The sequence below is a fragment of the Plecotus auritus genome (genome assembly GCF_963455305.1).
Source record: "Plecotus auritus genome assembly, chromosome: 5".
Lineage (NCBI taxonomy): Eukaryota > Metazoa > Chordata > Mammalia > Chiroptera > Vespertilionidae > Plecotus > Plecotus auritus.
The window spans coordinates 79,491,617-79,510,318 of NC_137776.1; the positions used below are offsets into that span (position 1 = coordinate 79,491,617).

The 18,702-nt window shown below is 35.9% G+C and overlaps 1 protein-coding gene across 1 annotated transcript in view; it reads right to left on the reverse strand.

Moving 5' to 3' along the window:
* THSD7B (thrombospondin type 1 domain containing 7B) overlaps positions 1-18,702 on the reverse strand; it is an 885,792-nt gene that overhangs the window by 577,290 nt on the left and 289,800 nt on the right. The window contains exon 3 of the mRNA XM_080669078.1: positions 14,630-15,440. Within this exon, the coding sequence (XP_080525204.1) occupies positions 14,630-15,440 (811 nt within the window). The remainder of the gene's footprint in view (positions 1-14,629; positions 15,441-18,702) is intronic.

The window sequence follows — 18,702 nt, forward strand, 5'->3', positions numbered from 1 at the left end:
CATAAGCCCTGGATAAAGAGCCTGGTACCTTGTTGGTCACGTGGTTCGTGGCAGTCTTTCCAGGTAAGGGAGGAAGGCTGCTTTCCTAAGAGATGGCATGAAAGAAACCTCAAAACACCTAGGCTCGGACTTGTTTGGAAAAGTCAAGGCAGGGGCTGCAGCCTTCGGCAAGGTCCCCCTAGAGGCCCTTGACCTTTCGGAGAATCCTCCTTACAGACTTTCCAACCCAGTCCCGTGCTTCCCCACAGAGTTGGACCATAAATATTCATGTATTAAATATTGTGAAAATTCTTTTTTCCTACATGTTCAAAGCTTGGTATTATTAAATATAGTTTTCCAAATTGTTGAAAAAGTCCATTTTCTTTTCTAGATTATCACTGAGATTTATATTCTTCTCACATCTTTAGTAACTACTCAATTTTTCTATTCTATTAAGTAGACTTTTCCTACTGTGTGTCCATTATGGTTGGCTGAATAATGGCCCATGACAGATGTCCACACTCTAATCTCAAGAAACTGTGAATACATTACCTTACATGCCAAAAGAAACTTTGCAGTGTGATTGTTAAATATTTTGAAAGAAAGAGATTATCCTAGATTATGCAGGTGGGCCCAATATAATTACAAGGGTCCCCATATGAAGAAGGCAAAAGGCCAGAGATAGAGAGGGACATGTGATAACAGAATCACAGCTTGGAATAATACAAGGCCATGAGCCAAAGAATGTGGGCAGCCTCTAGAAAGTGGAAAATGCAAAGAACCTCTAGAAAAACATGCACAGAATAATGTCCCCATTTCAAGATTTCTTAAATTTTAGGCTTCTGACCTCCAGAACTGTAAGACAATACAATTTGTATTAAGCCTCTTTGTTTTATGTAATGTGTTACAAAATCAGTTGGAAATGGAATATACCCATTTTTCTATTGATCTGACTTTTTTCACATTGAATTTAAGAAGTACACTCACAAACATATGTAGACAATAATGATAAATAAATATATAGACACTTATATTCTATATAGTAACCTATTGCTTCTTCTATATTTTCCTATAATTTTATTTTTAATTTTGTTTATAGTATCTTTTTGTGGGACACAATTTTTTAGTTTCTTGTTCAGTCTTCCCTTTAGAGTTTGCACATTTATGCCACATTTAAGATTTTTCCTTTATCTCAATGTCATAAAGTTATGCTCTCATATTTTTTCTGCTAGAAAAAAACTTTATACTTTACAATTTCATATTTAGGTCATCAATTAATTTTATATAGATTTTCATATATGGTGCTTTACAAGACCTCCAATTTTGGAAACATCAACATTGCATATATTCATCCTTTGTATTTAACCTATATAATTCTGATATTTTTTTCTCTATGTTCAGTTTTTTTTTTTTGTCTTTCAAAGAGATTTCTTCAAAATTATCTTTGAACTTCGTATTAATTCTTAACACACATTGCAATAAAATATTTAATGTGTAAGATTACTTTCTTATTCCCTACTTATTTCTTTTTAATGTCATCCTGCTTTTATTCCATGAATGAAATATCTCCATATCTTTGACAATATAAATTACAACTTTCTGTCTTTACTTTAATGATCCTTTGCTCTTACAGGTTTCAATGAGGTACCACAAGTACAGATTGGAAGCTCTTTGACTATAAGGTGGGACTCTTCAAATAGTAAACATTGCTGGTGACTGATGATGCAGAACTCAGACCATTTTATTTGGGACCCTCACCATTAATTTCAGAATAGGAATCCTTCTGTCTCTTGTGTTGCGATACAGACCTAGCTGTTGGCTTTATGAAAGCGGATTAGAGAAAGAGCTGTCAGGGCACTCTCACAAACCTGCATTTTCACAGAATGATGTTTCACACTTATACTACAGTCTGTAGGTAAAAGAATAATTTTTAGGCATATTCTTCTCCATATCTGTCCTCAGAGTTACTTACCCCCTATAATTCTTAAGCCTTCCAAGAATCTTCTATTAGTTAGAATAGAATGAGCTATAGTGTGGTGACAAATAAACCCTGAAATCTCAACGGTTTAACAGACTAAGAGTTTGTTTTCCTTTCATAGAGAGTTTGACACAGATAATTCAGCTCTCCTAGAAGGCACTCCTCTATCCAAAGACTTAAGGATCCAGTCTGGACGTGGATTATAGATTTACCATTTAGATTGTATGCCTTCCAAGTTTACCTTTAGAAAAGAAAGGTAGAGTAGGAAGATGGCTCAAAGTGATGTATGACTTTAGCCTAGTAGTGACTTGTGTTACGACGCCCACATTTCATTGGTCAGATCTCAGTCAAATATCCCCAACAGAACTACAAAGAAGACAGTGAAGCTGGCTGGTGTGGCTCATGGCTGAGTGTTGATCCATGAAGCAGGAAGTCATGGTTGGATTCCTGGTCAGGGCATATGCCAGGGATGCAGGCTAGATCCCCAGTGTGGGTGTGGGGGGTATTAGTGCAGGAGGCAGCTGACTGATGTTTCTCTCTCATAGATGCTTCTCTCTATATACTAGTATACCTCTCCTCTCCTCTCTCTAAAATCAATAAAAACATATAAAATTTTTAAAAATTACAAGTAAGAGTGAAATATCTTTCTATGTGCGACGGAAGAGACAAAGTGTTAAAAGCACAGGTTGCGTGTGTTATAGCTGTGCCGTGTAAACTGATTTGCTTCTTGAAGATCTTCCAACTGAAGGGGAGCTTTCAGCTTTCCCTTCTGCTAAGAAAATTACCACTCATCCATCTGCTTCCGGCTCCCAGAATCTGTTGATTTTTCTTTTTAGCTTTTACAGCCTTTCCGATTATTTTTGTCCTTCAGGGTTCATGCCTTTTTATTCCTTTATTTAAGTGGGGTTTCAGAGTATAGCAGTAATAAATAGCTATGTTCATGTTGCCCTATTTGATTAGAAACTTGAAAAGTTATTTGACAAAAAAAAAAATCCTTGCTAAAGTCACATAATGACCAATTTATACATCAACAAATCCTTAAAGAGCTTAATCTGCCTTATACATGGAACAAAACACTAGTAAAAATTAATTAAAAATGCACAAGTAAAGTACTGAATTGTGAAAGTTTAATTTCTACTAATCTTATTCTAATTTATGCAATATTTGTTCATAGAATTTAATATTTCCATGGATTGCAACAATTACCTAGAGGTATCTGTGCAGACTTTCTTAGAATGCAATATTATTGACTTATTAGGTCTTAAGGCATAGCTGATAAGAAGTCACCAGATTCTCAAGAGTTCCAACATTTTAACTATTGACAAATTCATTGTTTTACAGCCCACCTAAGTGTGGGTGTGTGGGGAAGCGGAGGGGGGGGGGGAGGGGAACTTACTCACAATGTAATCTAAAGGAGATAACCATCTGTGGAGATAAGTATCCAATGATGATTACATACAGGAAAACACAAGCCATTCTTATCCTTTATCCCAGTGAACTTGAGGTACTCATCCTGAAGAACTGGATTCCACTATGACCTCCTTGAGTGACATGCCCCTTGGTTTCTCTCTTACTTTTTGTTTCTGTTTAATATGCAAATGGAAGTGTGAGATCTGCAGTGTTTTTGCATACACTAACTCAAAATGAATATAAGTACAGTTTTCTGAAATGTTTCTATTGAAATAAACTACTTAAAAATAAAAAAGGATTGAATACTTCCAATGAATTCTTTACAGTAAAAAAGTTATTTTTTAGAAGCGAAAGTACAACTAACTAAGAAAATACATTAGAAGTCTTTGAAAGCAGTTATCCCAATTATTAACAAAAACTCTGCTATCCCTATGGTAACAGCTCATACAAATTATAGTACAGTAACAAGAGAAAAGTTGCTTCAGAAGATTACAAATTCTAATTTAAAGAATGACTCCAAGATGCCATCATGAAAATAACACCAGGGAATAAAATGTGCATGGAGAAATGAAGAGAAATGGCCAGAACTGAGAGAGGCTTTAAGAGAATGGATTTGGGGAGTCAAGTAAAATATATGGTATTTATTTCAAAATATATGCTATTTATTTAATGATTTTTATTACAAATGGATAACATTTTTCTGCCACCATTCAAACTAATAAGAATAACTTTTAAAAATAAGAATAATAATCTGAAGAAGAAAAACATGTACACACCAAGGTTGATGTGAAATACCTGGATGCTTTAGAAACTAGACTAAAAAGTGAGCTGCCTACTATGAGATAAGATTCAGCAAGTAAAATAATTTGAATAAACAGTGTGTTTTTAACATTGTCTGGAAGACAATTTTTAAATGCAAGAAATAATTTAAAATGACTAGAAAAACATTAAGAATTACAAAGAAATTTTAGCTAAAGATTATGAATTTTATTTTCTCTACAACCTTTTCGATTGGCCAAATTAACCTGAGTTAATTTATGTCTTGCTTGACAAAAGTAATGTTTATATTAGGTTAGAATTTATAGCAATGGGGGGACACTGCTTGAACTATATAACATTTTTCTGTCTAATTCTCAATAACATAAATCTGAGCTATTAAAATGCTTCTTAATTTCTTATTTTGAGTTACACTATTTTTAAACTTTCAACAGTTAATAAACCTAAAATCATATGTTAAAACTAAAATAGCAATATGAAATTATATTTTAAATATGCTGCTCAGTTGCTTCTGTGGGATAGAGATTATTCTATAGATATGAGACAAGCACATGTATACTGAGATATTAAATTCTTGAGAAGGAATATTCTTAAAGTGATGTTATACCAAAATAAAATGTTTTTAGTATTGTATTCATTTCTTGTTACTACAAAACAGTTTTCAATAGAGATATGAAATGCAGTGCAAGTCTCAGAATACAATGGATTTTAATCTTCTCCAAATTTCTTAGAGTACTAAGAATGATATGTAGCTACATATTTCAGTATGTGTGTTTAAATGGTTGGAGGTCATAGAAATAAAAAACAAAGTAACAATAGTGTTTGAGCTTTGGCAATGATGTTTCTTTGATAGCGTTAAAATTTATTATCCTACAGGAACTACTTTCAGAAGAAATCTTTATACTGGCCTGAGAATTTAGGTATGTTTCAGTTGTACCAAATGATTACAGCTCTTAAAACAGTGTCCATGCCAAAAGTTTCTCTATATTTAAGGATATGAAAGTAAAATCATAAAATTCACCTGAATTTTATTCATACAGACAATAAATTAAACCACTTTCATACTCAGGTAAATGGACTGATTCCTAGTCTTCAGATTGGATTTCATAATTCAGATCTATTTTTATTTAAAGAAAAGAAACAAAGTAAAAAAAAAACTGAATATAGAAACCTACTTCATTTTGCTAAGTAAGGTATTATAAAAATTCAATAATAGCATAACTGATATCTGAGAATGCATAATGAACAGGCTGTAGGACAGCTATTTTAAAATGCAATAATAGAATCTCAGAGAAATTTCTGTCAAAATAAAAGAGAAAAAAATAGGACACGCAATGAGAACTAGAAACAAAAGATGTTTAAATCCAATAGGCAAATCAATGATTAGGGAGCAGAGTGGCACCAAGAATAATAAAACTGCCTACCACATTGCAAATATAACTGTGAACAGAAAATGGCTTGAGGTGATTATCAAACGTTACAGTAATCAATGGGAACACCAGTAAAGGGCATTAATTAGAGCTCTGTGGTGTCCTAGACTGATAATGTGACTGTCCAGGAAGGCATAGGCAGGAGCTTTCATTGCCGAGTAAATACAGGGCGCTCCGATTATAAATGACCTGGTAACCAGCCATTGCCATAATCAGAAAAGAGAAAACAAAATGCCACTTGTCCCTACAGACTCACAGAGTCCATCAAAAGGAAAGTGATCTAAAGGTAGATATAAGGACAGAGTAAAAGGGAATCTATTCTTTTGGGCAATTTTTAATGATTACAGGAAACAAAGTTCATCCTAGAAGTCAATAGACACACAAACATAACAATGGTTTCCAGAATGAATCGGATCCACTCCCCCACACACATGCACACACACACATACACACACTGTACTTTTCAGAGATAGATTTAGCCTTTTAAAAATAATCTTGGTTGACTGTGCCCAGATGGTCCACAGTTCATCAGGTTGGATGGAAATGAGACAACTGTGTCAACAATGCTGCCGGACAGACGTCAAGGGCAATGTTTTTGTTTACTGCAGTGGAAGGCAGCGGAATAGAAATGTCCCCTCTGAACACCTGGTAATCTAATCATTTCATGATACTATGTCAGTCATTTCATAATGCTTTCATGACTAACTAAAATGACTGGTATAGATTTCGTGACATAATGTAAAAAAAAAAAAAATAGTTGTTTTGGTTCAGTATCCTACCTAGAACTGAAAAGAGAACATGGTGATTTGTGGTTTCCATTTCAGCTTAGAAGGGGTCTCTATAGTCCTCATACAACAAAAAAGCCAAACAAACTGAAAATCAACAGCTTTTTTTAGATCTCTCAGAAAATTTAATCACAGGGAAGATGGGTGCCCTCAAAATTAGAGAGACAAACAGGTGGATGCAGAGGATCACAAAAGCCTGGAGGCGCCCCTAGGAGAAGAAATGTTAAGAGATCTCTGGCCTGTGTGACTCAGTTGTATCTTCCCATGAAACAAAAGATCACAGATTGGATTCTGGTGAGGGCACATTCCTGGGTTGCAGACTTGATCCCCAGTAGGGGAGGCACAGGAGGCAGTTGATCCCCAGCCACCCATGTCTCTCTCTCTCTCTCTCTCTCTCTCTCTCTCTCTCCCCCCCACCTTCCTCTCTCTAAAGTCAACAAAAAATTTAAAAAAAGAAATATTACGAGAAGTTCTTTGGAAAAAAGAAAACAATACAAACAATTCAGAAACTTAGATTCACATAAATAGAGAAGGCCTGTTGGAGGAGAAATAAAGAAGGTAAAATAAAATATTTTATTTTTAATCATAATTGATCTAATAGTTAATAATTTGTTCAAAATTATAATAACAATGTATTCAATGATTCAAATGTAGGTAAGTAAAACTAATACCAGCAATGTTATAAGGGATGGGAAAAAGGGACTAGGAATACTCTGCTATCAGGTACTTGTAGTACGTGTAAAGTGGTATTGTGTTATCTGAAAGTGGACTAAATTAGTGGTAAATTTACAATGTAAACTCTAAGGCAACTACTGAAAAAGGTACAAAAAATAGTATAATTGATATGTTAAAAGAGGAGACAAAATGACATAATATAAAATGTTCAATTGAAAACAGAAAGATGAAAATCAAAAGAAGTCAATAAGTGAAACAAAGAACAAAAGCAATGAATGGAAAACTATGTTAATGTGGTAGCTGTTAATCCAATTATATCAATAACCATTTTAAACGTCAATGACATAAATATATAAATTAAGGGACTGAGACTGTCAAAATGAATAAACTAGCAAGATCAAACTTTATGTAATCTACAAGAAACTCACACTAAATATAAAGACACACAGATAGATTAAAAAGTAAAGGGATGGACAATGGGGGGAAAAAGAGACATACGTAATACTTTCAACAATAAAGAATCTAAAAATATAAGTAAATACACACAAAAAAATAAAGGGATAGAAAAAGATATACCATGATAATAGTAATCAAAAGAAAGATGGAGTAATTATATTAATTCCAGACAAAGCAGAATTTACAGCAAGGACATTATCAGTCATAAAAATTGGCATTCCATAACAATAAACTGGTCAATACTTCCAAAAGACATAGCAATCCTGGAATATGTATATGCTCAACAACAGATAAAACTGCAAAGAGTAGATGATTCTACTATTATAGTTGAAGACTTCAACACTCCTCTATTAGAAATGGACAGATCCAACAGGCAAAAAATCAGTAAGGACATAGTTGAACTAAACAGCACCATTAATCATCTGAATATAATCGACATTCATAGAATACTTCCTCCAACAAATGCACATTCTCTCAGGCTTACACAGAACATTCAGCAAGACGGACCACATTTTGGGTTATAAAACACACCTGAACGAATCTAAAAGTATAGAAGTCATACAAAGTATGCTCTCAGAGCACAACAGAATTAAACTACAAAAAATAATAGAAAGACAGCTGAAGAACCATGGTGTTTAAACAAAACACTTTGAAATACTACATGGGCCAGACTAAAAAAAAATCAAGAGAAATTAAACAATATTTTGAACTAAACCAAAATTAAAATTAGTAGGATGCAATGAAAGCAGTGCTAAGAGGAAAATTTGTGGCATTAAATTTGCATATTAGAAAAGAATAAATATCTAAAGTTAATAACCTAAACTTCTAATTTAGTAAACTACAAAAAGAACAGCAAATTAAATCCAAAGTAAGTAGAATTAAATAATAAAAACTAGAGCTGAAATCTATATAATTAGAAACAGAAAATAAATAGAAAAAATAACTAAAATCAAAAATTGGTTCTTTGAAAAGTTCAATAAAATTGATAAATCTCTGGGTAAGTTAACTAAGATAATAAAGAGAAAGAGAAGATACAAAGTACTAATATCAGTAATGAAAGAGGAGTCATCACTAATGATCCCATGGACATTAAAAGTATACTATAGGAATTGAATCAATTCTTTAAACAACACACTCAGCTAAAACTCACACAAGGAGAAATTTATAATCTGAATAGATCTATATACACTTTTAAATATGTTTGTTATTGATTTTTAGAGAGAGAGAAAAAATAATGATCAGCTGCCTCCTGCACGACCCCTACTAGGGATCAAGCCAGGAACCCAGGCATGTGCTTTGAACAGGTGACCTTTTCATGCATGGGACAATACTTAACAACTGAGCCACACATGCCAGGGCAGATCTGCCCTGGCAGATCAATATCTATTAAAGTAATTGACTCAATAATTAATAACCTGTCAAATCATAAAGCACCAGGACCAGATGGATTCACTGTCAAATTCCATCAAACATTCAAGGAAAAAAATATAGCAATTCTCTATAATTTATTTTGGAAATAAAGCAGAGGACATATGTCCCAATTCATTCTATGAGACCAGCATTACTCTAATACCAATACTGAAGAAAGCCATTACAAGAAAGGAATTTAAGACTGATATCTGTCATGAATATGTATGTAAAAAGGGTCAACAAAATATTAGCAAATAATACCCAACAATATATTAAAATATAATATACCTCAAGCGAGTGTGATTTATTTCAGGTGTGCAAAGCTTGTTCAACATTCGAAAATCAATAATGTAATCGAGAACATTAATAGCCCATCCCACGTGGCCTGGCTCAGTGGTTGAGCATCAACCTATGAACCAGGAGGTCACAGTTCCATTCTCGGTCAGGGCACATGCCTGGGCTGCAGGTTCAACCCCAGTGTGGGGCCTGCAAGAGGCAGCTGAATAATGATTATCTCTCATCATTTATGTTTCTATCTCTCTCTCCCTCTCCCTGCCTCTCTGAAATCAATAAAAATATATTTTTTAAAAAGAACATTAATATAATCCTATCTATATATAGGGAAAAAAAAACATTTGATAAAGCCTAAGACCTATGCGTGATAAAAATTCTTAGCAAACTAGGAATAGAGGGTGACTTCTTCAAATGGATAAAGAACATCTATAAAATCCCTACATTATATTTAACGGTGGGAAACCAGTTGCCTTCCTGCTAAGATCAGGAACAAGGCATGGATGTTCCTTCTTACCACTCCTATTTTAGATCATAATGGAAGTCCTAGATAATGCAATAAAACAGGAATAGGAAATAAAAGATATATAGATAGAAAAGAAAGAAATATTTGCAAATGATATAGTTATCTATACAGATAATTCCAAAAAATCAACAATAATAACAACAAAAAGTCTCCTGAAACTAATAAGCAATTATAAAAAAGTTGTAGGGAACAAGATTAACATACAAAAGACAATTGCTATCTTGTGTGCCAACAATGAAAACATAGAATTTGAAATTAAAAACACAATACATTTATATTAGCCCCCAAAATATGTTAAATACTTAAGTGTCAATCTAATAAAATATGTACAAGGTCTATATGAGAAAAAGTACAAAACTCTGATGAAAGAAATCAAAGAAAATTTAAATAAATGGAGAGATAGCCCATGTAAATAAATAGGAAGATTAAATATTATCAAGATGTTAGTTCTTCCTGAATTGATCTATACATTACAAGAAAATTATGAACAAATGTGTGCTTATGGACCAAATGCTTCTAAAATTTATATAAAAAGACAGAAGATCCAGAAGAGTCAATCAACGCAATGTTAAAAACTAATTTAGAGGACTGATACTACCCAACTTCAGGATTTACAATAAATCTTTAGTATTAAAGACAGTGTGTTATTAGCAAGGAATACGTAAATGGATCAATGCAATAAAGAGAGCTCAGAAATAAATACACACAAATAGAGTCAACTGATCTTTGACAAAGGAACAAGGCAATGCAGTGGAGAAAGGATAATATTTTGAATAAATGGTGATAGAACAACCAAAAAATAGTAAATCAAGACACAGACCTTACACCTTTCACAAAAATTCACTCAAAATGGATCATCAACCTAAATGTAAAATGCAAAACTATAAAACTTGTAGAAGATAACATTAGAAAAAATATAGTTGACCTTGGGTTTGGTGATTTTTATTTATTTATATTTTAGATTTAACACCAAAGAATGATCCATACAGAAATAATGATAAATCGAACTTCATTAAGGTAAAAAACAAACAAACAAAAAAACTTCTTTGTAAAAGACATTGTTAAGTGAATAAGAAGACAGGTCACAAACTGCACCATAAATATATATTATTGATTTTTAAAGAGAGGAAGGGAAAGGGAAAGAGAGAAGCATCAATATGAGAACAAAACATTCATCAGTTGCCTTCTGCATGCCTCCTACTGGGGATCGAGACTGAAAACTGGGCATGTGCCCTGATCAGGAATCGAACCTGCAATCTTTATATGCATGGATGATGCCTAACCAAATGAGCCACCTGGCCAGGGCTAAAAGATATTTTTAAAACACAATCTGATGAAACAGAAAATAAAACAGCTCTTAAAACCCAACAATAAGAAAAAAAAACCTACAAATCAATAAATAGACAAAAGATCTAAACAGACATCTCACCAAGGAAGATATACAGATGGCAAATAAGCATATGAAAAGATGCTGAATGAACATCATATATCATTAAGGAATGGGAAATTAAGGCAAGATACCATTATACATCTGTTAAAATGACTAAAACCCAAGCACTGAGAACACCAAGTCCTGCCAGTATGTGAAGCAGTTGGAATTCTCATTCATTGTTTTTGGGGATAAAAAATTATACAGCCACTTGGACAGACATTTCGGAAATTTCGTAGAAACTACACATACTCTTACTATAATATCCATGAATTGTGTTCATTGACATTTACCCATGTTCACTGAAAACACATGTCCACATAAAAATCTCACATGAATGTTTCTAGCAGTTTTATACATAAGTGTGGAAACTTGGAAGCAACCGATATGTCCTTCAATAGGTGAATGGATAAAAAAGTGTGGTACACCCGGACAATGAAAAACTCAGTGATAAAAACAACTGAGCTATCAAGCCATGAATAGATATGGAGGACCCTTAAATGTGTATTGCCAAGTGAACAAAGCTAACCAGAAAAGGCCATACAGTACATCAGTCCAACGCTATGACATTCTGGGGAAAGGCAAAATATGGAGACAGTAAGAAATCATTGGTTAGCAGGGGCTCAAGGAGAAGAAGCGTTAGATTAGCAGATGGATTACAGATTTTAATGGAAGTGAAACTATTTTCTATGATATAGCAATGATGGATATACATCATTATACATTGGTACAAACCCGAAGAACTCTAACGTACTCTGGGCTATAGTAATGCATCAATATTGGCTCATCCATTGTAACAGATATACTACACCAATGCAAGATATGTGTGTAAAACAGCGCATATGTAGAAGGGGAGTGATGAGAAGGCATATGAGAACTCTGTATTTTCCACTCAAATTTTCTGTAAATATAAAACTGAAACTGCTCTAAAAATAAAGTCTATTAATATTTTTAAAGAACTTGGTAAAAACAAGCAAACTAAAAATGAAAATATTCTATGTAATAATCCGATGTGCAATATTAAGAAAACAATGTTATTACAGAATTCCACATACATATTCAAATAATAATCACCCAAATCATCTACTTAATCTTTTGAACTTCACAGAGGGAGGCAATAAAAGGCAGAAAATCACTCTTCAATGGACTTGCAAATTGTATTCGGCATAAATCACAATGAAGCACCCAAGATAAAATATGCTCATTTTTGAAGTCAAATAGAAAAAAATTATCACATTATTTTGTTCTTGAATAGCAGAGGTAGTCTTCTGAACCTCTCCCAGCCAGCTGTGGATCCACAGAAAACAGTAACTGGTGATAAGGATTAATTTTAAAGATGAGTGTTTCATTGTTTGGTAATTTAAATACTATTGAAAAAGCATCTTAATTTGGAAGAACCTTGGCAATATACCAGTGTTTCCATTTAAGACCTTCTGGGGGAAAATTAAACAAGTATTATTTTCAACACTAGGGGCCTGGTGCATGAAATTCGTGCACTGGGTGGGGGGGGGGGTCCCCTCAGCCCAGCCTGCCCCCTCTCACATACTGGGAGCCCTCAGGGGATGTCCTGCTGACGGCTTAGGTCCACTCCCCGCAGTCTGGCCTCCCTTTGTGGGAGGCGACCAGACTGATCAGGGAAAGGCACCAGCCCCATCACCCCACTGCTGCAGCCACTGCCAGTCACCGCAGCCACCAAGGTGTTTTCATCAACACGGACTCTGGTCCCTTCACCATGAAAAAATGACAACTTTCTTTAGGCATTTTCAAGATGTGTCTTTCATAGGATATGACCTTTCTCTCTTTCTTTCTTTCTTTCTTTCTTTCTTTCTTTCTTTCTTTCTTTCTTTCTTTCTTTCTTTCTCTCTCTCTCTCTCTCTCTCTCTCTCTCTCTCTCTCTCTCTTTCTTTCTTTCTTTCTTTCTTTCTTTCTTTCTTTCTTTCTTATCCTCACCTGAGGATATGTTTCCACTGATTTTTAGAGAATGTGGAAGAGAAAGGGAAAGACAGAGAGAAACATCAAAGTGAGAGGAACACTTTGATTGGTTGCCTCCTGCATGAGCCCTGACCTGGGCCCCAGCCAGAGAGGAGCCTGCAACCTAGGTACATGCCCTTGATCAGAATCTAACCCAGACCCTGCGGTTGGCAAATCTAGGCATTATCCACTGAGCCAAACCGCCTAGGGCAGGATATGACATTTCTTAGCCCTCCAAGCAGCGGACCTTTGTTTTTTTTCTCCAGGAGTGTGGTGGAAAAGCCCTAGATCACCTTTTTGGATTCTTATACCCAAGTTACTAAGAATATTACCAGTGGCATACAGGGAGCTTAGCCAATGAGCGGTCAGAAAAGGTGTTTCCTCTGTACGTCACATCTATCTCCTCCGATCTCCGGCTCCACCCCTGCCAAGGCCTAAAGCCTCGGGGACTGGGCAGGGCCCCCCCAGCTCGCTCCAATTGCCGGCTCCATCCCTGCCAAGGCCTCAAGCCTCCGGCCGTGGGCGGGGGACGCCCAGCTCCCTCGATCGCCCGGCTCTGCCCCCTGCCAAGGCTGCAAGCCTCTGGCCCAGGCTCAGGCCCTGGGCAGGGACCCCCAGCTCGCTCCATTCACCCAGCTCTGCCCCAGGCCAATGCTGGCAAGAGCAGGCAAAAAGCTTGGCTTCCTCCATTGCCAGAGAAACCCAAGCCTCCCTCCCGCTCTCTGTGGCTGCAGCCATCTTGGTTGGGTTTATTTGCATATTCGCTCCTGATTGGCTGGTGGGCGTGACTTGTGGTTGTAGCAGAGGTATGGTCAGTTTGCATATTACTCTTTTATTAGATAGGATAGTTCTCTGGGTTTAATGTCATGATGTTTTATAATACAATTTAAAATAAAACAATTACAAATAATCTTGAAACCTAAACAATGGCTTTTAAGTTTTAGTTCATACCCTGTAGAGGTTGTAATTCTAATTATTTGCTGTTCAAGTTAATATTTTTATCATATCAACACCAAAGAAAGCAGTCTTAGATTAACATATCAATATTAGTTCTACTATAAAAAAATCTATATCTCAAATATAAAAAAATCATTCTTATCATGAAAACACAACTAAAGCAAGAATAAAAGAAGTTTAAGAAACAAAAATTATGAAAAATAATAATTTAAATAACTTCTATCACCAATTTGAGTGAACTTGAATATTTATAATATCTTTTATTACTATAGTAATAAAAGACTTGTTTTAATTGGTTGATATTTGATAAAGTGTGGAAATATATGACACCCAATATAGTTTCACTACCAATTATGCAAGAATTCAGAGCATTGCCTGGTCTACACTCCGGTATTTTTAGAATTAAAATTGAATATTTCTCAAATAAAACTTCTAAAAACCCAAATCCCAAACCTGCTGACAATTTTCCTTTTGTAGAAAATCAGAAAGAAACCATAAAATTATACTGTACGATATTCAGGTGAGTCAAAAATATAAACACTGAAGGCCTCCTACCTTATCATGGCATTTTTTCCATCACTCCTTGTACACCAAACCTGCCGGGTTTGATAACCTATTTCTATGTCCCAGGGCTTGGCATGGTGATGTGGCTTGTAACTTGGATATCTCAAGGTGACTTGCTCCTTTGAATCAGAGCTAAAATCCAGAACAGTTCTTCCAGTTAGGTTAATGTCCTTCAGCTGAGGCAGTCTACATTTACTCCACGGGCCAACTTTAAGGCTGAAAGTATATTCTTCTTCCCCAAGAGGACAGGAAATGGGAGCGTCACAGATTCTTGTCTCTGTCAGATTGGGACAGTGAGAACCTCCATAGAGAGGGGGAGCGATGGCCACGCGAGTTCTGTGCTGCAGTCGCTTCCCGCATCCCTTGCTACACTTGGACCATTGTGAGAACTCAGACACAACACAATCCCGGGGGCAAGGAATGAGGCAAGCTTGTTCTGTGGGGGGCTGAGGGGCAAAGTGTTCACATATTTCACTTGAAACCATGGTTCTGTTCAACTTCTGGACACAGCGTACAGTCCGGTGCTGCAGCCCATGCTGGGCCGTCATGCACTCTGAGGTCCGAGGCGTGGCTTGGCCCAGGACGGGGGGCACAAGCACACAGTGGTGCCAGTCAGAGACCTCCCACTGGAAGAGGTCGCTGTGCCAGTCACAGACCCGGAAGCAGCTTCTCTCCTTTGGAGGCCTGTGGTTCTCATCACAGCTAGATGGGTGACTTGTCCAACCTTCAAAGTGGAAGCACCACAGTGCACGAGTCTGGACTCCCCCAGGCCCACAGTCTCCTGTACACCTTCCCCAGGGGCCTACAGGCAGAAAAACAAAGTGTCAATTACTCAGAGCTTCATGCCACCATCCACACAAAAACAGGACAATCTGCATACTTTTCATACAGCTGATGTGAAATTACAAATTTTGGTGGACAATATAATTTAGTGGTTAAGAATGTGATTCTCCATCAGTTAGCCTTTATGTAATCCCCATTTATTTCCTCTCTTACTAGCAATATAAACTTGGACAAATTACTTCAAATTTCTAAACCTTGTCTGGCTGGAGGGTCTCAGTTAGTTGAGTGTCGTCTTGTGCACTGAAAGGTTGCTGGTTCAATTCCTAGTCAGGGCACATACCTGAGTTGCAGGCTCGATCACCAGTCCAGGCGTCATGTACAGAAGGCAACTGAATATTTCTCTCTCACATTGATGTTTCTCTCTCTCTCCCATAATCTCTCTCTATCTATCTATCTCCCTTGCTATCTCTAAGCATGTCTTTGGTTGAGGATTTTAAAAAATTTCTTATGGAAAACAGTATGGAGTTTCCTCAAAAAATTAAATATGGGACTGCCATTTGACCCAGTTATCCCACTTGGAGAAATGTATCCTAAGAAACCTGAAGCACCAATCAGAAAGAATGTATGCATCCCTATGTTCATAGCAGCACAATTTGCAATAGCTAAGATCTGGAGACATCCCAAGTGCCCATCAGAGATGAGTGGATATGAAAGCTGTGGTACATTTTCACAATGGAATACTATGCAGCTGTAAAAAAGAAATAACTCTTACCATTTGCAACAGCATGGAGGGACCTGGAGAATATTACGCTAAGCGAAATAAGCCAGTCAGAGAAAAACAAGTATCACATGATCTCACTCATGTAGAATATAATGAACAAAATAAACTGATGAACAAATTAGATCCAGAGACATAGAAGCATAGAACAGACTGTTGAATCTCAGAGGGAACATGGGGGAGGGTGGGTAGGTGGGAAGAGATCAACCAAGAACTTGTATGAGTATATGCATAACCCATGGACACAGACAAAAGGGTGATGAAGGCCTGGGGCTGTGGGGGCAGAGGGCCGGGGGAGAAACAGGATAGAAGAGGTCAATGAGGAAAAAGGGGGACATATGTAATACTTTCAATAAAAATAAATAAATAAATAAATGTCTAAGCCTTAGTTTCCTTAACTACATAGGAAGAAGATAATTAAAAGCACTGACTTATAGAGCTGTTCTGAAGATCAATGATATAATGTGGTGCCAAATAGACAATACTTAAAAAAAGACTGGAATCACTGTAATTATTATGTTCCAAAGCCTATATATCTAATTCATTGTTAATACTTTCCAGTTGGGCAGTGTTTCATCTAAAAGAAAAGCCCTAAATCCAAGCTTTAATAAAGTAGGATTTATCATGTTTTCAATCCTTTGGCTCATATCCTAAATAGCTCAGAAGAGAAATATGTTATTAAAAAATAACCTGCCAAATTATCCTAAATATATTTTCATTTTCTAAATAGTTGTTCTCAATTGTGGTGTTTGCTTGCAGAATAAATTGCATAAAAAAGGAAAAAATATGATATAGGGGATAAAAGTAAGGTCATAAAGGAATAATTAGTGCTGATGTGCCTTTGGAAACCCTGCTTCTACAGTCCTTGAAATATATCCCTTTTGATTTCTGATAGGTATTAACTCCAGGTAAAGCTTCCTACATTGCCTTGTCATATGCCAAATCTTTAAATTAATGAATTAGTGTTTGTGGGAAAGAGTCCAAGAAATGAGCAGATGAAAAACCTGCCAGTTTGATGTTTCTCACATTTTTTTGGTGACATACCAGCTGGCTTGTCCTAGAGGCCAATTATCTTTTCACAAGGACTCCAAGTGACCCCATTTTGTGTCAATAGAAAAAAATAAAAGATTTCTCCCTTTCACTTTACTTAAATATGTAATATAAACCTGGAAAATGTTTTTCAGCTGAATCAGGTAACTTTTGCCCCCATACTAGGGTTGTGATAATCATAAAAGCAATTCACACCCTGAAAAAACATTTTAATTTATACAAGTGAGAGGAATAAGGTTTAATCTTTCCCAAAATTGGATACAACACCCAAAATGTCACTTAATTACTTGATGGAATATACTTAATGCACATCTATTGCATGTCTAGGAATAGTACATGTGTGCACAGTCACATGCACTTAGCAGCCCCAGAGATGGGTATTTGCAACTGGGGCCACATGCCACATGAGAATCTCTCAGTTTAGTGGACAACGGTTTGGGTTCTAATACACACAGTCATCCCAGTTCTTCCTCAAGGCCCCGCTCTAGGCAATATCCTGTGAAGCTAGAGTTCCAGTGATTCTTTACTTTGTGAGAGGGATTAACATAGAAAATACACCCTCTTCTTTTAGTACCTCCACACTAGAGTCTCCTCTTGCAGAAATGGACAGAGGAGTTTCACTAGAGTAAATCAGCTTCTACTCACCAAATGCCCTTGGTTTCCCACATGCTTCCCCAGGCCTGTTGCCCCAGCCTTGCTCATGGTCCAGGCCATGTGCATGGGAAGTGGTGCTCTCAGCACAAACTGATTTGCTCTCAAGTCTCCTGATTCCGTCCTAGATCGCTCATAGCTTTGTACTTTGTATACTGAGATATCCATCGTTACATAAAAGGTATTTTCAGGCTTAATATGTCCAGCTGTTCTGGAGTAGTTTCAGTTTAATATGCCATCCCCTGTCTATCACGTCAGACTAAACGTGCAAATTTTTATTATTACCAAGAAAAGAATATTTCCACAGTTATTCAGTAAAGGAACATTTCAAAAAGACATATGATTGCAGCCAACTTTTAAAATCCAAAATCAGCCTTGAGTGGTAGAAAAGTTATTTGGATAAATTTAAAGGAAACATTTTTGTAAAGCACTGGGTTTTAAAATAATGGCTGCCAGTTTATCTCTATTTGCTTAGGTATCAAATGCACACTTTTCCAGTTAGGATTTGTGTGTGTGTGTGTGTGTGTGTGTGTGTGTGTGTGTGCAGATTAAAAAATTTAAGACCAGAAAAGTTAAGTCATTTCAAACTAATGTTGAAAAAGTTAATATTAAAGTTAATTCACCCAGAACATTTTACAAAGTGATCCCTATTCTTACTTTTAGAGCATTTAATTAACACATTTCTTAGTAGTAAATGTTGTTTTCTTACAAGTTTTCTGCCTACTTCTAAAATTCTGAAGGTAGCTTTTTTTTTTTTTTGTTATTTGAAATCATTAACATTTTAAACATTGTAAATTACTGT